Source organism: Corvus hawaiiensis, chromosome 2 (assembly GCF_020740725.1).
Source record: "Corvus hawaiiensis isolate bCorHaw1 chromosome 2, bCorHaw1.pri.cur, whole genome shotgun sequence".
In the NCBI taxonomy this organism is placed as follows: domain Eukaryota; kingdom Metazoa; phylum Chordata; class Aves; order Passeriformes; family Corvidae; genus Corvus; species Corvus hawaiiensis.
In genome coordinates, this window is record NC_063214.1 from 44,374,000 (window position 1) to 44,397,363 (window position 23,364).

Below are 23,364 nucleotides of genomic sequence, written 5' to 3' on the forward strand. Positions count from 1 at the left end.
CAAACCAGTTCTTTCACTTTGGCTATTTAATTGCTGGCTAGTAATATTAGTGGCAAGAGGAATTTAACAGATTGGGTAGTGCTGCAGTAGGTGGAGACATGCTGAGAAGAAGGTTATAATAATTTGTATCAGGTGCTACCAGTTTACATTGTTTTTAAACACTGAGAAGAAAGGCACACTTTTTCTTTATCCCCTCTTGAGCTACCATTAAAACATCTTTACCCATTTAAACACCTTGAAGTATACCGTAGCTTTATTTTCACTCATTGCTTCGGTATAAGCAAAATTTATTGGGGAAAAAAAAAAAATGGAAGTGTGTTGCAAAACGCTTGGAGAAAACAGAATGGAGAAAATATGCTTAAATCTCACATACATAGCTGTTATACAGCAACCTGGTCTGCTGAACTGCAGCCCACTGCACTGTTAGAAAATTTAGTGAGTATGTAGTGAGCAATGAATTCTACTGAAACTGTGTTAACACAGGGCTTCTTAACAGGCTTATGATACCAGTTTCTTCTGAATTCCTTTGGTACAAGCCTGTTTGATGAACATCTCACAAGTTAAACCTTTGGGAGCCTTTTAGAGGCTGATGAGATCAGGCAATGTGTGCTGGCAGTTTTGACTTGGCTCCCTGCTCTTGTGGTGTCCTGGACCTTCCTCTTCTGCTTTCTAATCAAACCAGATGTGGACCAGCTTAATTTTAATTTTTTTAAATTAGAAACCAACAATACCACTGCCAAACTTTTTAGAAATGGGAATGCTGCTAAGCCTGAGCAATAGATTAATGGGAATACAACATTTTTGGAAATTTGTGGCTAAGCAAGCACAGGCTTTGGACAGGGTGGGCTGCTGAAGGATATAGCATGAGATGTGCAGCAGCCTTAAATTATCACTGCTTTCCCTGCAAAGGGCAGGAAATTCCCCAACCTGTGCAAGGTGTCTCTTGCTTTAGTAGACTCAAAGAAATAATTTCCTGAAGTAACAATGGTCTTTCCTTAAATTTTGACTGGGAAGAGTTTGAAAGCACGACTTTGCTATTCCCAAATGGCTCTGCATCCTGGGAAGCAAGAAGCAGCCCTGATTCGTTAGAAGTTCATAACTCATAACTTTGGCCTTTTCCTGGTTAGTTTTGGTGTTAGGTCACTGAGGTGGCCTTGGCAAAGGCAGCAATGGCAGCCCCTGCCTCTGCCTGCTGGGCTCTCCCTTGGCAAGCCTCAGTTTTCCTGGCGCATAGACAGGATGAGAGGAGAGAGGGGAGAAGGTTGTTGTTGAATTAGGGGATTTTTGTAGGCAAACAGCAAAGAAAAGGAGGGCAGCCGTGTCCGGCCCTCACGGGGAGCGGAACGCTCGTGAGCGGGGCCGAGCTCCGCGCCGGAGCGGCGCCGTCTCCACGGCAACCGCCGGGCCGCGGGAAGATGTCCGCCGAGGGCGGGCGCGGCGCGGTGCGCTTCGTGTTCCGAGCCCTGCCGCAGAAAAGCTTCTCCTGCCTGCAGGACAGGGACATCGCGGACCGACTCCTCAAATGGTGGGGGGGAACGCCTGCTGCGGGATGCCTCTGTCCAGGGGCGGCGGAGGAACAGGCGGGCGGTGCTGAGGGCTGGAGTCGCCACTGCGCCCTCAGGACTGCCTTTCCAGTGGCGGCGGGGCCGCGTCTCTTTCTCTTATATTTAATTTTACTTTTTTTTTTTTTTTCATTTATTCCCCCCCAACCCCTTAATCTGAAGTCTCCTGGATATTTTCCCGGCACGCAAACCGCGCCTTCTGAGGTGTGAGGCGTCTGTCCTCGCCTCCCACTGTGAGCCGAGATCTCTTTCGGCTTCGCAGCGCGGCTCCAGTGCGGCTCCAGCCCTCCAAGGAAGGGTTGGGGCGCTTATAACTGAGAATGGGAAGGGGGGGGGAAGTATAATTGGTCAGAATAGGGCTTCATGTATCTCTTCAGAATATTTAATCTCATTTTTCCATTTCAGGTCCATGCAAGGCAGGATCACAGCACAAGCGTTCAGTTTTGACCAGCAGTTTAAGCCCTATCAAAAGGATGAGTTTCTTATGGTAGTTCTAAGTCCTTTGTATTTTAAGTTGACTTCCCCTCCCCGCCATGAAACTATAGCTACTGGAAAACTGCATAACAACGAACAATGTAACAGTGTTGAATGCTAGTGGCCTGCTCACTGTCTCCTTGAAAGGAGGTGGTTTAGGTGTGGTGCTCAAGTCTGACTTTGTGGGTTAACTGCATTGTCCAGTAAAAATATTTTAATCTGTACTAATGTTACTCTGCTTTATGAAGGAACAACTTAGTCTTTCAGGATTCCCAAGAATGGAAATCTGAACTGGATGCTGATCTTGGCTACAGAATTTCATGTTGGGAAGTCCACCTAGTGTGAGACTTTAAACAATGTACATGCTCACAGCTATCGGTAAATTTCTCACAGTAAATTCACAGTGCAATTAGATGTGCATGTGCACCACATATCTGGAAATACAACTTTTGAAATTTATTGGATACCATTGCTTTATACTAGAATTTTGAACTCCCAGCTTTTTGAGACTCAAATCTCTTGCTGATTGTGTCCTCCATTTCTGTTGTCTGCAAAGTCAAATCTCTTCATCTGTTGGCGGACAGAAAAAACCCTAAACCTGTGGTTTTAAAAACAATGTGATTTTTACATCTGTTGTTTTAAAAACAACTCTTTGATTTTTTATATGTCTACTTTATATTGTTATCCTGGATAAAGAATTCAGCCTCTTTGTATTTTAAAGAAATTCACACAGAAATGCACTGATATTTTATCTTTCACTGATAAATATTTCGAATTATTGAAGTTTACAGAATACCCATTTACCTTCTCAATGCTTGTCTCTTTTGAATTAAAAATGTAAAGATACCACTATGAAGTTATGATACCTGAATAGCTGGGAAGTAACTGGGAAAAAAGGACCATTACATGTAATGTCTGATCTCTCTGTATCCCAGAGGGGTGATAAAGAAATCTAGTGATGCAGAAATTGAAATATCCATTATTTCATTTTCTTAGCAGTTTCTTCAATGATTATTCACTCTGCTTGTATGCATATACAAAACTCTGGGTTTTTTTACTTGGCTTATCTATCATGTAAAGTTGCCAGCTATCAACATTACTATGTATGTGTCCTTTTTTTTAATTGATAAATCAATAAGATCGAATACTTCAAATCTTACTGTGGAATATATTCTCCGTCCCTTCAATAATTTACAGATCTCCTCTGTGTCTGTTTAATAATTTTTGTGTGTCTCTACAATTCTCCAAGCTTCAAATTTATTTAAAAATGTAAATTTTAAAATCATACTTAGCATTTCATTTTTAGCTTCAACAACATTGTGTGCAGAGATAGAACTCTTTCTTCTCATCCCCAATTTCCTGTACCTCCATGAATTTCATACATTTTATGTGTTCTTGGACTAAAACTGCTTTATTATAAAACTTTAATGCTACATATATAAATATGCACCTGAAGATGTCTTCAGTGTGTAAAAGACACTGGCTACACTGAGTTACAAACCCTTGGATTTGGTGGTGTGATATTTCGTATACAAACTGAAAGATCATACAGAATCTGCTTACTTATTTGAGCCTTATAATTTGGATTGAAAGTATCCAAGGCACTATAATTGATGATTTTATGCTTCATTTCATTAACTTGTATTCTCTTATTTGAATATTATAGGCATTTTTTAATGATCAAAGTGTGATCTCCAGTTTGAAGTTGCTGTCATCTTCAGGACAATGGACTACATTGGGTAAATTTAGAATAAATTAGTCTTAAATAAAAATGTTAGTGTTTTAACTATTTTGCTCTAATTTACCATTTTCTAGTAATGACAGTTCATATATGTGTATTTTCAGCTAGTTGAAATATCTTAAAGAATTACTTCTTTTACTCAGTAATAGGAAGAGATTGTACTTCTAGAATAAAATAACTAAGTTGTCACCTTTTATACCTTTTTTCTCTTGACCCCTGCATTGTTTCATAAATTAAGTACCTGAAGCTGTTTATAAATGGTTTGTGGCATCCAGCTGACCTGATCTTGTATCAGGACATAAACAACTGCATTATTTGTGGAATTACGGTAGTACCTTATTCAGATATATTTGGAGAAGGGCATTCTTCTGTAGATGCACTGACCTGGCTTGGGACAGAAGAGTCCCATGTGACAGGTTGCTCCAGTTGCAGCCATGCCATGAGGGACACTTCAACTTTGTTGATGTATCAGAAACTTGTGAACACACTCCATTACGTCTGGAAATGCAGATGAGACGCTAAAGCAGGAAGGCCAAAAGGAAATAGCAAATTTATGGCACCACTTTGAAATTGCATTTTTCATTACGTAAATGGCACACAAAAATTCATGGCAATTGCATGTGATAATGTAATGGTATTTTATGCATAATGTGATCTCTGATATTGCCAAAGTGATTTTCCATAATAGGAATATCTTAAAAGAGGGTAGTGGGAAGCCTTCGTTTCTTTTGGTTTGTCTGCAAATACTTTACTGTGTGTAAATATTTAATGGAGCTTTGGGAATTTTCTAACTTTTCCATTTCAGCTCTCTGGAATTGGCGTAGGTTTTTCCCACTATATACAATGACACTAGACATTGCCACTTTTTTGTCAGCAAAAATCCATTTTCCAAACACCGCACCCAACTGTTAAAACAATTGAAATATATAAGATGCAAAAAATATCTCAAGTACCCCTTCAGGTACCTCTTTCTCTGGCAAACAGAAAGAAAATAGATGTATTTTAAGCCAGTAGTAAACCTTTTCTTGCTTTAGACAGGATTTTTTTTTAGGCTATCTGTCTAGTCTACAACTTGACAGTCCCTGTAGTGAAGGTCAGTAGGTTACATACCTTGTGCTAAGAGTGGAGGGTCTCTTGCCAAGTAACCCAGCTTAACTCTTGGTTCTGCTCAATCTTCTTCCGTACAGAAGTGAAACATTTTGTCCCCAGGACTGGAAGGGTTCCCTTTCTAAATCCTGAACAGCTGGTATACCCTGTTTGCGCGTAAAATTTCATCTTCCCATTCTTTGCCTATTTTTGGTGAGGAATGTTGGCACATTTTTCTATACTTAGTCTTCATGTGCATTTTTTGAAAATATACTAAGAATTAGCTGTGAGTGGGAGGAGGTAAAAATCATCTTCTAGTGTTTTCTTCTTCAGACATGCTGATGCATTAATCCTGATATACCATTTGCTTATCACTGTGGAGTAACTTAAAAACAACATTCCTGTTGTTAAAAAAATACAGGAAATGTGCTTATTTTCCTTTTTAGAAAATCTGAAGAAAATTACATAGTCTAGGTTGATTCAAATACTGCATTTATTCTGTTACAAACAAAAATGTTAGTAATTTTGGTTTTTTATGGGGGAGATAGTTTGAATGCATAATGTAGGTGGGGTTTAGATAGATCCATAGAAACCTCCCTTCTCCTGCCCTCCATGAGCTTGGGCAGAAAGTATTTATGGACCCACAGAAAGATGTCAGCATTAAAAGGAAATTAATAAAACATTACAGTAGTGGTTTTTTCATAATCATTTTGTCTTTTTTAAGACTGTGGTCCCTTCTCACCTTTTCACTTATGTTTTTTGTCCTGGTAGAATTCCACAGTAATACATAGACTCCAGCTTCAACATTACTTGAAATAAAACATTTCAGGTAAATGATACACAAGGATATTCTCTAGTCTGCTTCATCTGATCGGAAAGATACTTAATGACCTCTTCTCACACCACACTTTTTTGCCTGTTGTAGTAGGGATATATTTCCCCTCCTTCCGGCTGCATGGCAGAGTATCTGATACTTCTGACATGCTTTAAGCCACCTATTCATGTTATTCTGATATTTCAAAAATAGAAGCAGCAGAAGGAACAAATTTGATGCATACCCATTACCCATTTATGTATTGAGTGTCGTGTTTTTTAAATAGCTTCAGTGAGAGCTAAATAGTCGTTTTTCCCTGGACACATTGCTGGCCTTGCACCTGTCAGCAGTCTTAGGGAGGCAGGACTGTGTCTGCTTAAGCTCAATTAACACTTGAAAATTTATCTTCAAAGGGATAAAGTTACCATCTTTTTGTGTAAATAAAAAATTAGTATTCGCTTAAAAAAGGATTCTTGAGTTGCCCTATATACTTGAAGCATCAATGATTTCTGTCTTCAGGGTTTTAAAATCTGGAAGGTAATCTTAAATCAGCAATTTTTAAACTACTATTATAGGTTATAATTTGTAAAGAATTTTAGATGTCATATGAACCCATAAATCATCAACCTGCACCTTTTACTTTTGGAATACCCTATTTTTTTAATACTGAGCATGGAACTGGCATTATATATAAACTGTCTTGTAAATAGTAAGTTAAAATATATTTTTCTGATATAAAAAACTTTCTTAGATTTTGGAGGAATTCGAAGTATATCTAATCCAGGGTTTATCTGCCCCATACTAGATATGCAACGTGTTAATTTAAAAGTATACTGGCAGCACTTTATAGATATTCCAGAATTGGCTGTTAAAGGAAGCTTAAACTATTTCAGGACTTCTCAGCTCTTTGTTTTCCACTTGTAGAGTTGTCAAGGCATTTCTTCTTCCTCTTTTACTGCTTACTTTTATAGTGTTATTAAAACCAATTACTCTTGTCCAGGAAATTCTGAATTTCAAATCTCACCTTTCAAATAGAGAGTAGGAGCTTCCAGTGTATTTAAACTTTCCCATTTATAGTTTGGTTTTCTGAGCTACTGAATAGATTACAAAACTCTTGGGTTTTTTTTCATGATTAAAGTTTTGATAAAACCTTTCTTCAGAGCAGAAGTGTCTCCTTCCCTTCCACTAATAAAATCCTTATAATTTAAGGCCTGTAAATAGCTCAATTTTCTATACTTTTAGCTCAGTAACTGCAAAAATGTAAGATTTTTCATTTTTCTCAAGTCATTTAGCATCTGATGTTTGTTAGTTGACTCAGGCTGTAATGTTAATTTTAAAATAATTTATGTGATAAAGGCTGTTTTGGCTCTTATTAAATCCCTTATAAAATAAAAATTCTCTCCCTGTGAAAGGGAGGTGGAGAATTAGAGGGAGCTGGAAATGAGGGGGTGGGAGGAAGTATAAATAAATAAATATAAAACAGTCTGGTGTTTTTTTCATAGGTTTTAAGACTGTCATTCATATTTTCTCTGACTTGTGGTTTTGGTAATATAATTTGATTATTTTTTGATAGTCACTCTATGTCCCAAACCTTTTTTCTTCAATAAAAGGTACCATTTTACGTAACCATTGTCTGTAGATGGGAAACCAAGCAATTAAGTGCCGTGCTTTTGTCTTTAACAGATTTTATTTACATCACATTGGTCCAATAAAATAATTTTAAAATCTACTGTCAGTATTTTTGCTTAAGTCAGCACATTTTTAAGCCATCAGCTTATAACTTCTCTTTATTTTTTTTCCTGGTGTTGATTGGTTGGGTGGTACAGTTTACCCAGGTTTAGATATTAAAATGCCAGTCCTACTTAACCTATGAATAAATAGTCTCTGTGTAATAGTATATGGCAGAAATCCCAAGGCTTTCTGCAAGTGTGGGGGCAAGAGAAAATTTAGGTTATGCTGTGCTTACAAAGATTAGGGTTGGAGTGAAATGATAGGTACTCTTGGAAGCATCATAGTTCATGCATCCCTTTTTGGCATGTTTCTGTTCCTGAAATACTGTCATCTAGAGGGAAATTTGGACATTTCCTAAATAGTAATGCTTAGTGGTCCCTTAGGTCTGTTTGTCAGAACAGCACTGAATTTTATCTTTAATTGTATGGTAAAAAGCCTTTTGATACTATGATTTTGCTTGCCAGTCTCCCATCAAGGGTACCTACAGAGGAGAAGAGATAAGAATAAACTCATGGACAGCTGGAATGTTGTGAATATTCTCTCTGCTGAGACACATTGCCCTTGTGCTGAATGCTCACTTGTGCTCTCCTCCCCTCTGCTGTTCAGAAGCACTTTGAAGGGTGTTCAGGCAGACCTGGAGATGGGTAGAGAACATGTTCTAACATTTGTGTTGAACACTTGGACTGCAGAGAGCAGACAGAACTGGGCTGAGTCCAAAGCTTCTTAAACATAGGGCCTAATGCTGTTTGAGATGCCATAAGTTATCCAACACCATGCGTACAGATTTGTAGATGTAACACCGTATATAGAGAAGGTATGTACCCTTATGGACTGATACCTCTTTAAGGAGAATATTGTAGGGCATCTCAAATGGCACTAGGTGTCTGAGCAACAGGATCAAGTCTTGGATGATTTCCAAGCAGAGGGGAAAAAAATTACAGAAAAGCATATTCTGTGCTTAATGATTACAGAGATAATACTCCAGATTCATATACGAAGTGCCCATAGTACTGTTTTCATCTTCTGAAATAGCTGGTTAATAAAGCTCACAGTGCCTACAAAATAACTTTCTTAAAAGTTAAGGTATAATACTTAACAAGCCAAAAAGTCTTTGAGGCTGCGTTCATTTTAGTTTTTAGTTTGTGGGTGCTGGTAGCAGCTGACTTCTGCACTTCATCATGCCAAATTTGGCATCTGTCCTGAGATGCTTTCAGGCTTAAGCTGTGGAATATGATTTTCTAAGGGTGTGATCTAATGTGATGCTGGGTTCACACGGTGTTCCATCTATCCCTAGTTTCGGTTGATGGTGTTTACCAACAGGGGGAGCAGACACATGAGCCTTAATTGAAAGTAGTATTCAGATGAATTTATTGTTTTCTTTACACTTGTTTCTTTCTTACCTTTCTTTGACTTTTTTTTTTTTGAGAGACTCTGTGATTGAGTCATACATACATGATCTGTGTCTTTTTTTAAGAATATGAAACATGCAACCAGCTTCCTATGTATTCCAGGTTCCAAAGTGACAAAAATTGAAGCTACACTGGTACCCTGTACACAGATTTCCATGTCATTTTTTGATCGGCTGTACTCTGAAGGAGTTGTTAGAGAAACTGGAACTATTGTGAAATGTTATGATGATTATTATGATGATATTCTTATCTCTGATGAATTAAGGAAGGTCAGTATAATAATGAATAATTTATTATCATTTTTCTTGCTCTATTAGGTACCATAAGGACACGTTTTTCAGGTTGTTTTTTTCTGACAGTGATAAAAACAGGCATCAATATCCATAGTTTACAAACAACTGAGGTACCGCGGTGCCTGGATGTGTGAAAGCAATTACTTGTTTTCTAGGTGAGCGCGCTTTCATTTGTAGGTGGGAGGAAAAGGTAAAGCGTTCTTCTACGCACCTGTGTTTCAGTAGTCAGTGCTGGGGGGTGTGTGGGGAAATGCAGTTCATTTGCTTAGGAGGGGGAAACAAAGGGTGCCAAAGAGAAGGTGCTGTGATACTCAGAGCTGTAGGTTCATCCAGGCTTCCAGGTAGTTGATGAAATTGAATGTATTTGTTAGCTACATCCTGAAGCATTCCTGGACAGGAATGCTGATCATATTACATGTGAAGGCATTTAAAGAAAGCCATCTTAATAAATTTTCTCTAAAGCAAGAGGAACTATGAAAGAGGAAATTATTTTTCAGTGTAACACTGGAAAATGACTAAATACAACTCCTGAACTGGCCTGCAATGTAAAACTGTTTGTTATACTGTAGTGGAGGTGTCAGAAAGCAGATTATCTGAAAAAGAATCTCTTAACAGTGGCACCCTCTTAATCAATGTATGCCTTTACTGTGTTTCTTTTGACTTCATAAGCTAAAACAATTTTTTAAACTTATGTTTGTGTAGCATTAGCAAAGCATAGTGTGGGAGAACTGGATTTTGCTCTTCCTTGTATATATAATCAACATAAGTACTAAATAATTATAGAGTTGCACTCATTTGCACTTGGCAAATCCTTTGAAGGCAACGTATTTGAACCAGTGACACTGGTTACAGGATGCGGCCTGAAATACTGGTCTGTCTTGTAAAGTTCTGGGAAAAGGTGAGAACTCAAGCTCATGATTGAATTTCAGATGTAGTTTGTAGTCTTGCAGTTCAAAATACTATGTATTTATTTATAAGCTGGGTACATGTGAAATGTTTTCTGAAAATTAAAGATATTGTGTGTAGGAAGGTTAGAGGCAACATTTAAAATTAGAAGTTATTGGGGTTTCAGTGTCTTCCCAGTTTCCTTCCCATGGAAGTGATGTGTGTGTCAGCATTTGCAAGGTGAGGGTTTAACATTGATTTGAAACAAAGGTGGTTCCTACTCATAAGGCCTAAGACAGCAGAAAGGATAAGAGTCAAAATCTTCCAGGAATGACATCAAAACTTCAAATCAATTAGTCAGGGCTCTAGGACAGAAGACTGTAGGGGGCACCAGACTGTCTCCTGGTGTCAGAGGGTGGCCCTTGGCTGCAAGACTCCATGTTTCTTTCCTACCTGCCATGTCTTCTCTTGTTTCAGAGGAGGTGGGGATATGTATGAGGTGGCCATCTAGAACAGTTGTTGCCCTGGCCCCTTTTTACTCAGGTTGTGTAGCTTTGTTATAAAGATGGCCAGAGAGCAGTGGGCTCCTGTCTCACTTTGACCAGTTTGCCTGGGCTGGCATCTGCAGTTTGGCTGACATGACTCAAATGTCTTGTAGCCATTGTGAGTTATAATTCCTGTCCACATTTACATGAACCAGTGTTGACACTAATGTAGCAAGTCCTCTGTGTTCATATAATATCTCAGCAAAAGGCAGGTGAGACACAGGGAGGCAGCTGGGTGCATGTCTGGCTAATCCAGGCTATGGATCAGGGCTCACTGGAGTCTGCAGTAAAGAATGATGTGAGTTTGAGAGTGATCTCCTTTGGGACATCCTCAGGATTCCTTTGCAAATTGAGATAACTGTGTCAATTTAAAAGTGAAAAAGCAATGTTACCAAAAACAGTTACCAAAGTGATTAACAGTAATTGACGTATCAAATGTAGGTAGATTATTTTCAGTCTGATTGTTTCATTAGCATCACAGATAATTAACCAGTGAAATAACAAGACTTGACAACTATTCCTTTACGTTTTTTGGGCACAAATCTGACAGTGATTCTGCTTTATATTATATGTAAGAATTTTGAACCTAATTGCATCACTAGAAGAAGGATTTAGAAATACTTCTTTCCATCCCTCATCCATATATTTTATATGAACATAATTTCTGTGTGCCATATAGCAAAGTAGTTGCATTATTTATTAGATGAATCTTAAATGAATTTTTATCAACTTGACTTCCTTGCTTTTTCCTTGTTCCACAAGGTCTTGCTTCTGGAGGATTCCGACCATTATGACTTATTCTCTCAACTGGATCGCGAGGAATTTCTGTTCTGCCTTTTTAAGCATTTTTGCATTGGAGGAACTCTTTGCCAGTTTGAAGATGCAGTTGACCCATATTTAGAAACTACAAAAGCTTTTTATAAAGACTTGGTGAGGTAAGTGTTATTCTGTTTTGTACAACTGTGTACATGTACTGTCCATAGATACTTTGTGTCGATTTGTGTAAATTTATTGTGCATTACTGGTTGAAAAATGGGGCTGTTACTTAATCCACCTGCAAGCTTATTTGTGTCCAACTATCAAAATACCATGAACAATGGTAGTAGTTCAGTGGCAAAATAAATGCAATTTTAGTTGCATCAGTCCCACATAAGAACTTTTTTAATATTACATTTATGGACATTGATGGTTTATAATTCATTCCCATTTTAAAGATACTGTTTTCTGTAATCGTCAGCTGAAAACATGGCACGGTACTGGAAACAGATTGTGTTCCCACTGTCATTGATAAAATATCAACAATTAAGTCTTGGCTGTATAATCTTGGGCTACTTTCAATTAGACTGCTTTTAATTTAGGATTTAAAAATTGAAATAATTAGTTGAAACTTTTAGTTCTGTATATTTTTTATCCTTGCTGATTTTTTTAAAAATACAGCTTCTTCCTAGTTCTGCAAACACCCTTCTCACAGTGTAAAGTTAAGGGAGATAGAATATTGCTGTTAACATGGCACAGTGAAATAACACAGTGAACTAACACGGTTTTTAGCAGGTTTGGTGTATGGAATTGTTTGGAACTTTATGTGAGGGATTTTTTTCCTTTGAAATTAGAGGTAATTGATCAGAGGTTCAGATTTAGACTGAAAAACACAATTTTCACTCTGCTTTGATATATCCATATGCTGACTGCTCTGACTGACAAAACTTGTTATATCCTGGTTAGTGGGAAATGGAATGTAATTATTGGTTATACAGACTCAGTCTCAGTTAAGGTAATGGGAATATAAAGATTGTAAAAGATATTACTAAAATTTTTGTCAGTATGATTAGTTTTGGTATTTTCATCTCATACATAGATGAGAATCAGGTGAGTTCTTCAGAAATACAGCATCTGACATAAAAGGATCCATCAATGTTTAACTCTACCCTCCCTTTTCTTTTAAACTGTTCACTCTGCACTTGAGTCAAGCTGCTTGTTCCTTCAGTCCTGGGCCTTAGGTGACTCTGCATTGACTGCAGCTGTTTCTGCTCTTATGTTGTTGAATTAATCTAGGACAAAATGCAAATCCAATCAGTTCCTTCACTTTACTGCTCCCCTTTGCTGTTGATACCTTCCTATCTCCTTAAATCTCTTTCCATTCTTTTTCCTTTTCATGCTGTAAAATATGATAAAGATGTCAAATAGTTCTTGTTACTTAAAACAACAAAAAAAAAGCCTCTGCCAAGATCCTCCCACAATTTCATCGTGGTTTCAAAGTTTACTTTTCTGTATCCTCAACATGTTCCCTATTAGCCCTTTGTATTTTCCTTTTGTGTGCTGCTTCTGTCCTTTATAAAATATTTAGGAGAAAATATTTCAAGATCTATTCCTGTGCTGTTTGAGGGGTTTTTTTGCCAGTTGGCAGATTGCTTCCTATCCTCCCAAATTTTGAAGTACATCTACTCTGTTCCTGTGACATCACTGATTTTCAATATTTATCTACCATGTGTCTCTCCATTTCTGTGCCTGTAAATGTCTGCTGATTTCTCACTGCCAGAGGAGCTGGTGTTAGCACTGGTTACCAGTTGAAAACAAAACTTACCATTTAACTAAATCTTTTATCTTGCTCCTTTGGTATTGAGTTCTTTGTCAGTCCCATGAGAAAAGCTTTTGATCTTGACATTTCAGACCTTCCCTCCCTCTTCATAATCACGGTTGTCTTTTTCTTGGTCTCATTTCCCCCTGCTCCCAGTTTATCCAAAATGATGCTTCTGTTTTATTTCCACTGTCTTGAGAGAGAAAAAGCCAGTGAATGGTGCTGAATAGGGACACTAATGACAGTGTTGACTTAATTTCTAGTTTCTATTCCATGCTATGCACTGTGTTACTTCATTCTTGCACAAATTACACCATAAAATAAAGCAATTAAAATTACTTTCTTACAGCTTCTTATTTTCAGTAAACAATTGCTAATGATCGTAGTAATCTCTTAAATTTTTTACCAAAAACTTCCCCTTCAAATTCCTGTTGAATACCAAGTATTGTTTAAATTCTCTTTTAGACTGCTATTCTGTCTGGTTTCATTGCATCTTGGATTACAGTCACATTGGATATTTTCTACTCTTCATAAAGTGATATTAAAAGCTTTTCATGGTATTAAAAATTCTGTAAACTGTACTATCCTTAAGGTTTAATTTTTATGTTTGAGGTTCAGAAGGCTTGGTAAAACACAAATGGATACTACAATAGTTATTAGTTGCTGGCTGATATGCATTGAAAAATTAGCTGCCACAGATTAACCCAGTCTAATAACAATAACCTTATGGAGGTATAAACTACCACTGTTCAGTCCTGTTACAGTATTCCTTATGGGCAAGAGCCTGGACACAAAGATTCCACAAAAGTGTCTTTACTGCTGGGAGCAGCAGACCTATTAATGAGCTTTTCCCTACTTATCTTTATTACAGCTGTTTTTTTCTGGCCATAGCTGAGTTCTAACTCCAAGGCACTAGCATTCAAAATAGTGTCAAAAGGTTTGAGGTTTCCTTTTATTAAAGTATTTATATTTACGTTGCTTTATTATGAGAGAATGCAATCATCTTTTTGAAATTAACAGCTCTAGATATTTCACAAGCACAGCTAGGGACTTCCAAATACAACTACTAAATGGCAGACTTTTTTTCTTTGCAAAAAGAGTGATATATTCTTACTAATGAATCAATGCACAACTTGTAGTCTGCTACTAATCCATCGGTAATTAGTCTGTGATCAGTTGAATCCATCCAAAATTCTAGTGTTTAGTGTAGTATCTTGTATAACCTAAATAATTTCAAATCCCTTGTTGTAGTATTTTGATTTAAAGAATATATTTATACTACAAAAACTTGTTAATTAAAATATAATCTATGAATCTCTGTTGATAAATCTTGTCCTTTGTACTTAACCAGATTTTTCTGACAGTGTCTCTCCATGGTGACAGCTGCTGTAGCATCTTGTAGTCATTGTTTTCTTCTCCTTTTGTCATCTCCATCTCCATGCCCTTTTCCCCACAATGAATGAATGTATGTGAAAGTATTAAGTTGCTCTTTTATTGTTTACAAAGTCTAATAAAATATTGCCAGTAAAGGTTAGGATATAAATAAAGCCCAAAGTGAATAGAGAGACCATGAGGACGTTTGCTCTCCATAAAAAGAGAATAGATGCACATTAAAATGATGAACTGCCATATCCAATGAATAGTTTAGAAGTTAACAATTTGAAAGAACATGGGGCTATTAACATTATTTTTGAGGAAATACTCTCCTCTTCAAAAGGAAAATATAGTTTTTTCTAAAACCTTTTAGGAGAAAAAGAAATAGAGCAAACGAGCATGTCAAAGACAACCTCTTGGTTTTATTTCAAGTCAGCAAAGGAAGAATCTCATCTGATTTTAACAGACACAATTTTTTGCCTTAAAAAATAACCAAAGTACTGGAAATAAACACTCATTCTGAAAAATTACTTACAGGAAGATAACCACAAGGAGAAAATTTCTCAAGGTCATGGAATAAATAGGAAGACTTACTCTTTGTCACCTCTTACTTTGCTATCCTAGATATATATATAACATGAAAATTAAGAAACCAGAAACTGATAGCATAGTTTTCAAACAGAAGAATCTGAAGCCAGAGGAACTTAAATACAGCCATTGCTTTTGGGGGTGGTGATATATGTTAGAAGGAAATAATGCCACTGATCTTCTATGTCTTGTTCTGAAAGTCATCACTCTTTCCACAGAGATGGTTGAAGAGTTTCTGAACTGCTGCAGTTACAGCCTGGTGTGTCAGCATAAAGTGGCATCTGTGTTAGTTTGGCTTAATGTGCTGGTCCATAAACTGCAGTGGTTCAGAAGCTGAGTCATGAAGTAGCTGAGCTGTCCTGCTGGGAAGGCAAATCATCTCTGGAGAGGTGGGAAGGGAGACAGCTGGGGTCAGTACCAATTTCAGCAATGCTGTCTTCATCCACTGTTGAGTATGTCAACATGTCAGATGCAACAAAAAGTTCTGAGAAAGCCTTATTACTAACTGACCACAGGGAAGATCAGCTTCACAGTATAGGTTCAAACATGACTGTATCATTACTCTGTAGATGAAATCAGTTAATTGGAGAGTCAATCTCTTTTATTGGCTGGAGAGATTGAATCAACAAGGGTGCTCTTGGTTGATTTGGGGTTCGTTTGTTCTTATAAAAAGAAGCTTTGCCAAAGCACTGGTAGCAGGGGACTGCTGTCACAGCTTGGACCTGGTGTGGCATTCAACTGGGCCGTGTTTCACAAATCCTCTTGTAACTTGTCTATACTGGGACCTTTCCTGGGAATGGAACCTGTTTGCGACAAGGCAGGTTTGAACTATGCATTTCTTAGAAGTGTGTAAGTACGGAAGTTTTAAGCCTTGCCTAGTCTCTGGTTTTAGGTGGCCATCTCAGGCATCTGTTCCACAGTGAGTTAATGTAAATGGGAATGTGCAAGATTAGATAAATGAATAGCAGTTGCATGATCTAATTTCTGGAGAAATGTAAGCATCACTTAAAACAGACCTGAGGAAAAATGATACATTAAAGTACTTTAAATAGGTTGAGATGCCTGGATTCATTGCAATAATATCTCAGTGTTACTAGTAAATGTGATGAAAGAAATGGCAATCTTTACAACAAACAGTCTAGAAATGTAAAAGCTCAGAACTAATCCCATCCCAAGTTGCATAGCTGACTATATATACAAAATTCCAAAGGAGTAAAAATAAACCTAAACTATAATTATATACTAATCAAAAATGAGCAAAAGAATGTATTTCTTTCTTGCTGCTGTATTAAGATGCATTTCACTTTGCAGGTTTCTTTCTTGAAGAATATGTGAAAATACTTTAATGAAATGTTTAGCTGCATAATTTTTCATATCTATCAAAATACAAACTCTGTACTTGGAATTGTCTAGGTCTGGGTAATATTGCTGTGATTTAGTAGCTGAGAACAGCGAAACTAAGTCGAATGACCAGATCTATTCAATATTTTGCAGTAAAATGTCATAGTAACCATGTTATCTAACAGTGGCCACATAGCTTTTCATGTTCAATGTGACATAAGTTGAATTGTGGCTATAAATTTGACCTTCATAAAATTTGAGCAATGACACAGTGCATATGTTTAAAGTGTATTTAATAAATTAAAGATTCTAATTATCAGTACTTATATATATAAAGTATGTGTTATATCCCTGTATTTCAGTGTTCAAAAGAACCCTGAAACAAAAGAAATACATATTATTTCTACAGTCTTCAGAGTGTCTGCTTATGTAAGTATTAATAATTTTATATGGGATTTTACTGGCAGTAATATACATAACATGAAAATAATGAATTGACTTTGACACAAAGAAAACATTATATTCCATTGTAATGGATTATTTTCCCGTAATTGTCTTTTTTTTATTCATGAACTCTGTGCCTGATCTCATCCTGCTTTCTCATCCTCTTTACTAACTCTTCATCAGTAACCACCAACTAAAGTTTTATTTGGTAGCTCACTAAAAATAGGTTTACTGGATTACACTGGAAGTCATAAGTATCATCCAGAAACTAGTTAATGAAAAAAAAAATCTGAGTAATTCTGGGTTTAGATAATAATAAAACTTGAGATAGCCATAAGGATTAAGGATACACTCTTGACTTCCTATAGTTCTGTTTTTGGAAATGTTGCTAGAGCTTTCCAAATAGCTTGTAATGCATCTGTTTCTGTAAAGACTGCAAGGAAGTTTAGTATACAAAAAGGTTGGGGTGGTGAGGTGACTGCTAACCTGTTTTCTCCTTCCTTGTCAAGTCTCATTCCTATCTGTTTCCCTTGCAAAATCATACATTCACCATCAAGATAAGTTTGAGAACTGGCTGCATGTTTACTAGATTCAGCATATCTGTCACTGAAGTTGTTACAGTAGGATGAACTACTCCAAATTCTTCTTGAGTAACCAGAATATGTAATAATTAAATGTCAGATAATGTACCCACTTTCAACAGCCATAGCTGATGTAATTTCAGACTGCACAAACTTCCCTGTAGGTTGCCAATAGCCCAGTTGTTCATCTGTTGGTCATCATCTTTTAAGTACTCTGTATGATTCATTAAAGGCTTTTGAAAATAAACACTCCATGGGTGTATCAAAATTTATCTTTCTGCTATGTTGCAGACTGTAATAAAAATAAAAAAGCAAAACCCTGGTAGCTGGATGTTCTGTTTTTACTGTTCCTTTCCCACCTCTGAATCAAATGCATTGATGTGAACTACAGATTTCTATGTTCAGGTAGATGGACATTGAAGAGCTCCCCTATCTATCTTAGCCATACATTAAATGTCATCAGTACTACAAAGAAAAAACAACAAACAAACAAAACCCCAACCAAATTTTAGCAACTTTTTGTAAACAAAATAGATAGACGAAAATCCAGTGTTAATGCAGAGCAGGCTGTCCTCCTTGTAGCCTTGGAGGAAAATTGTGCATTACTGCACATTCTGAAAATTTGTGTGGTAAAGGAGAATTCTGAAATTATGGTTTCTATTAAAGAACATCCTGAAGAATTTTCTCTCAGAAAACAGAAAGGCTTAAACGGTGTGTCTAGACTGTTTGATGGTTATGGGAATCAAAACTATTCAACTCTACTTGGCACTTACAGGAAGGACACTTACTGGAGCACAAGTGCCTTGTGTTTGTGATGAAAACTTTCTCTCAAGGAGATAACTGCATTTCTGCAGTGTTTCTGAGTTCATTCGATAAATAACTGTAGAGTATTATAATCCTTATGTTGACCTGACAGTTTTTAAGCCAAGTTTTCTTGGTTTGTATCTGGAAGAAAAGGACTTGTTCTCCTAGCCTGATGTAAATAGATAAATCATTTTTAAAATAAATTAATTTTTAAAAACTGATCTGGTAAAAGTGACTTGTGCAGCCGAGCACAACTTAAAAACAGTAGCTAAAAAAGCACACTATTAGAGATGTAAATAGCTCAAGGTTTTAAGTTATAGTTCACAGAATCACAGAATATGCTGAGTTACGAGAGACCCATGAGGATTCTTAAGCTCCTGGTCCTGCACAGCACCATCCCCAAGAGTCACACCATGTGCCTGAGAGCATTGTCCAAACACTTCTTGAACTCTGTCAGGCTGGTGCTGTGACCACTTTCCTGGGGAGTCTGTTCCAGTGTCCAACCACCCTCTGGGAGAAGAACCTTTTCCTACCATCTAACCTAAACCTCCCTTGACTCAGCTTCGTGCCATTGCCTTGGGTCCTGTCACCACAGAGAAGAGATCAGTGCCTGTCCCTCTTCTTCCCCTCACAAGGAAGTTGCAGACTGCAATGAGGTCTCCCCTCAGTCTCCTCAAAGCTGAGCAGACTAAGTGACCTCAGCCACTCCTCATACGGCTTCTCCTGAAGACCCTTCACCATCGTCATGGCCCTCCTTTGGACACTCTCCAATAGTTTAATGTCTGTCTTACATTGTGGCACCCAAAACTGCCCCCAGCACTCGAGGTGAGGCCGCCCCAGTGCAGAGCAGAGTGGGACAATCCCCTCCCTTGCCCAGCTGGTGATGCTGTGCCTGGTGCCCCCAGGACAGGGTTGGCCCTCCTGGCTGCCAGGGCACTGCTGACTCGTGTACAACTTGTCACCAACCAGGATCCCCAGGTGTCTTTCCACAGCTCTGCTCTCCAGCATCTCCTTCCCCAGTCTGTCCGTACATCCAGGGCTGCTCCATCCCAGATGCAGAATGCAACACTTTCTCTTGTTGAGCTTCATATGGTTGGTAATTGTCCAGCCCTCTAATTTGTTGAGGTCTCTCCTACAAATGTCTGTAGAGCTCTTTAGCATCAAAACCTGATAGACCTGGACATCACAAGAGAAATCATTTTAGATCTTGTGACAAAGTACTCTGTTGAGCTCCAAATACCCTTGAGAGCTTTAGAGCTTTGCATATAATGAAACACTGTTACAGCTTAAGTATTGGACTGCTCACTGATTTTTTAGAACTTTCTTTACCTGAACCCAAACTGTGGCAGTGTTAGAAATCAGCATAATGCAAAGTTTATTCAAGAAGTATTTTAAAAAATTGTCAAATTATGCAATTTTGAGAATGTTCAGCAGTATTTTTATTTCTGTTTTATGCTATGCATATGTATTCTTAAATCATCAGCTGTGTTGCTACAAAGAAAAAATAAAATGATCCTACTCTAACATCAGTAAATCAATCATTACACCCCCTGCATGTGTGAACCAAAGTCCACACTGCAGATGGAATTGGTATGATTCTTAACTTGTGTACATGCATGAATGTAAATTTCAGAGCCTTTATGCTCCTCAAGTATTTTAGGGTTTTTATGACCTCTTTTACTAATTTAAGAACCTTTTTCATTTAATTAGGTTATTCTGATTATTTTCCTGATACCAAGTTTGGTATATTGCTTGAAATGCTTCATCACCAGAACTTATATTGTTTTTGTTCTTGAGTTGTTGAACAAATTTTTAGTGGGCTCACACTGCCTCTAAACAGTCAAAACCTCAACTGCTATCCATGAATTCAGTAAAGACTGCAGGACTGGGATCCTCAGTAGGAATGGGAAAAGAGTTTAACTAGCAATCACATCTTGATATTTATCTTCTCTTACTTTTTTTCTTCAGTTACACGTATGAGCTTAGGTTATTTTTGGATCAAATTCCAAAGGCCTTTTGATGCTGAGCAGTGGCTGAGCGCTATAAAATCTTAAAACTTGCTCTCCTTACTGCAGTTGAGAATCCAGTGTTTGTTACACATGTGTCCTTAAAAAACACCTGAAGAGATCTAGGTATCCTACAACTGGAGCTACAGAGCTTGTATTCTGTGCTGCTTAAAAATAGAATGCTATTTTTAGCTTGTGGCATTTGACTACCATTGGAAAATTCTGTGGATAAACATCATCAAATCTCTACCTGTCTAAAAAACAGTGTTTTTATGAGGTGCTTAATTTAATTTAGGATTTAGGGGGTTGAATAATCCCCCAAAGGAAGACACCAGAACATCTAATAATGGATTCATTCTCTTTGAAATAGCAGGAGAAAATGGGGTACCAGCAACAGCTAAAGGATAAAATTCACATATGGTCCTTGGAGCAGAAATGGGAACCCAGCCCTTTCCCTTCTCAGCTGACTGATTCAATCACTGAGAGATGTTACAGTTTCCATGTTTCCTTGGTCCAAAAAAAGATTATTTTATGCAAAGGAAGACAGCTTCAACAAAAGAATGTGAGAGATGTGGAATCTGGAATAGTCTGTAGTCTGTGAGTTTAAAATTTTCCTGGAGAAAATGAACAATAAAGGCAATAAAGCAACTTCCTCAACCAAGAAAACAGAACCTACATCTCTTCAACTGTGGTACAAAGGTGTTGGGGAGCAGGAGAAAACTGTTACATGTTGTAAAAGAAAGGAGGTGTCAGCTGTACATTGAATGATCTTTCACATGTTCAATTACCACACTGACTAAATAAAAAACTCCAACCCTTTAAAAATCCCTCCATCTAGTTCTGGATCCCTACTGGATTTGAGGTGTGTCCAGCTGTGCTACTCTGTCAACACTGAAGCTTTTATTGACGTGCAGACGTAGGATGTTAACCTGAAAAGCCCAGTTCCCATGCTGATTGTCAGCTGAACATGTTTTTTCAGAACCAGGATTTTGGAGCTAGGTGCCTAGAATCCCTTCAAACCTTTTCTGATGACTGGCACACAAAATGTTTTCAGTAATAGTCCAAAGTTGTTAATGTGATCTGTAATGAGTGTTTTGCTTAAATGCAAATATTGGAACCTGAACAGATGCATTAGCAAATGTTAAGTGAAAAAAAATTATGGATAGAACAGCTTTATGTATTAATATAGAGTCCGTGATTTTTTTTTTGTCTTTCAAAGGAAACATGATGGGCTGCTGTATATTTAATCATTTGTATTTTAGGCTCCAATTGTGTAAACACATGCTTACATGTTTAATGTTACATTTTATATTAATCTTACATTTACCTCAAGGTTATTTGGAACATTCAGCCAGAATTACTGTGCATTTTGTAGTGTCAGTATCCATTCTATATGGAGACATAATATTGTTTAAATAAACTTTGGTATATTTATTCTATTTTGCTATGCAATAAACTGTTACAATTGGAACAAAATTATTAACTTCAGATTTTATTAATTCTCTTACAGATATCCATATTGTCCCTAATACTGTTTTGGTTTTGTTGTTTTTTTTTTTTTTCCTTCCCGTCAGGATGCTAATGGCCTGTGTTACCCTTCAAGCAAAAGCCACCAGCAGACTTTTGCCTACTTGATTGTGGATCCCTGCAAGCGACACGTGAATATTCTGTATCACTGTTTCGGTGGAAGCTTATTTACAAACTAGTTATAAACCTGGCTGGTCCCCAGTTTTATAATGGAGGTTGCCTTCTCTCTGCATGGGTTCAGGTAGACATTGCATAGTTTTCTGACGAGGAAAACTCTACTTGATGACACGCTCGGAAGTGCTTCCCGTTCACTCAGATGTTACTATGTGGTTCATGACAAAAGTTTTCCGGTTCTTGAAGCTGTTTTCTTGGCCGTTTTCCCCCTTCCCTCACCCGTTTTATCTAATAAAAAGTATTTCTCTAGAGATCTCGTCATTTTTATGAAACAGCTTTACAGACCCGCGACGCGTAACTGCAGGGAAGGCTCTGCAGTCGGTGAAAGCTCTGCGGAACCGGGAGAAAGCGCGGGAGGAGACCCGCCAGAGGGGGTCCCGGGCCGCTGCCCACTCCGGCCGGGGGGAGGGAAGCGCAGTGCCCCTCCCCACTCCCTCGCGGAGCGGCCTCCTGAAAGTTGGGATAGAAGTTAGGAGAAGAAAAAGTTGTGGTTGGCGGCAGCGCTCCGTGGCGGCCAAGAGCGGGCGGGCGGCAGGCGGGAGAGGCGCGGGCGGGCGCGCAGGGAGGGGCGGTGCGGGCCGGGCCGGGGCCGCGGGCGGGGTCTGGGGGAGCGCGCAGCGCCCCCGGCGCACCCCGGGCGGGAGGCGGTGCGGGCGGGCGCGCGCAGGAGCGCTGCGAGCACGGGCTGCCTGGGTCGGATACGGTGCGGGCGGGCTCAGGAGGGGCGGAGTCGGCGGCGGAGAGTGATTCGGGCGGGCGTAACTGCGAACTTTTGTTTGGTGTGTTGTGTGAGTTAGTTTCCGCCGCCGGGACAGAGGCGCCGGCCGGGCTGGGCCGGGCTCGGGGAAGCGCCGCACGGTCAGAGTTGTTTTGCCAGTTGCCGCGGCCGAGTCGGCTTCCCGACCGAGGGGTGAGAAGTACCGGCGACAGCAGGACGAGCCCGCGGCCCGGGGAGCGGGGCATGCGGGACTTGAAATCCGGGCTCTGAGCCGCCGAGCCCCGCCAGGGAAGCGCCGGGGGGTCCCGACGGAGCCATGGATCCTGGGCAGCCTCAAACGCAGCAGCCGCCGCAGGCAGCGCAGCCCCCGGCCTCGCAGCAGCAGCAGCCGCCGCCGCAGCCCCCGGGCGCGGTGTCGGGGGCCCCGGCCGGCGCGGCGCAGCCCCCGGGTGCGGGGCCCCCTCCGGCGGGGCACCAGATCGTCCATGTGCGGGGCGACTCGGAGACCGACTTGGAGGCGCTGTTCAACGCCGTGATGAACCCCAAGGGCGCCAACGTGCCACACACGCTGCCCATGCGGCTGCGGAAACTGCCCGACTCCTTCTTCAAGCCGCCCGAGCCCAAGGCCCACTCCCGCCAGGTGAGGGGGAGGGAAGGAAGGGGCCCGCGCCGCGGGCGGGCGGGGGGCGTCC

General features: G+C 39.2%; 2 protein-coding genes across 9 annotated transcripts in view; both read left to right on the plus strand.

The window, feature by feature from the left end:
• The first annotated feature begins 1,400 nt into the window (after positions 1 to 1,400).
• CFAP300 (cilia and flagella associated protein 300) lies at positions 1,401 to 22,203 on the plus strand. The gene is made up of 7 exons (XM_048295357.1): positions 1,401 to 1,525; positions 1,968 to 2,049; positions 3,703 to 3,775; positions 8,920 to 9,086; positions 11,303 to 11,475; positions 16,781 to 16,847; positions 21,828 to 22,203. Exons 1-7 carry the CDS (start codon positions 1,416 to 1,418, stop codon positions 21,957 to 21,959), a joined length of 804 nt encoding a protein of 267 aa, XP_048151314.1. The 5' UTR covers positions 1,401 to 1,415; the 3' UTR covers positions 21,960 to 22,203.
• Positions 22,204 to 22,681: 478 nt separating this feature from the next.
• Positions 22,682 to 23,364, plus strand: part of YAP1 (Yes1 associated transcriptional regulator) — an 84,585-nt gene continuing 83,902 nt past the window's right edge. For 3 of the 8 annotated variants that reach the window (XM_048294619.1, XM_048294618.1, XM_048294620.1), the window contains exon 1: positions 22,683 to 23,312. In XM_048294619.1, the coding sequence (XP_048150576.1) occupies positions 22,989 to 23,312 (324 nt within the window). In that variant the 5' untranslated portion in view covers positions 22,683 to 22,988. Of the gene's footprint in view, positions 23,313 to 23,364 lie in introns of all 8 variants that reach the window. The other 5 variants (XM_048294615.1, XM_048294613.1, XM_048294616.1 and 2 more) reach the window with 3 other exon arrangements.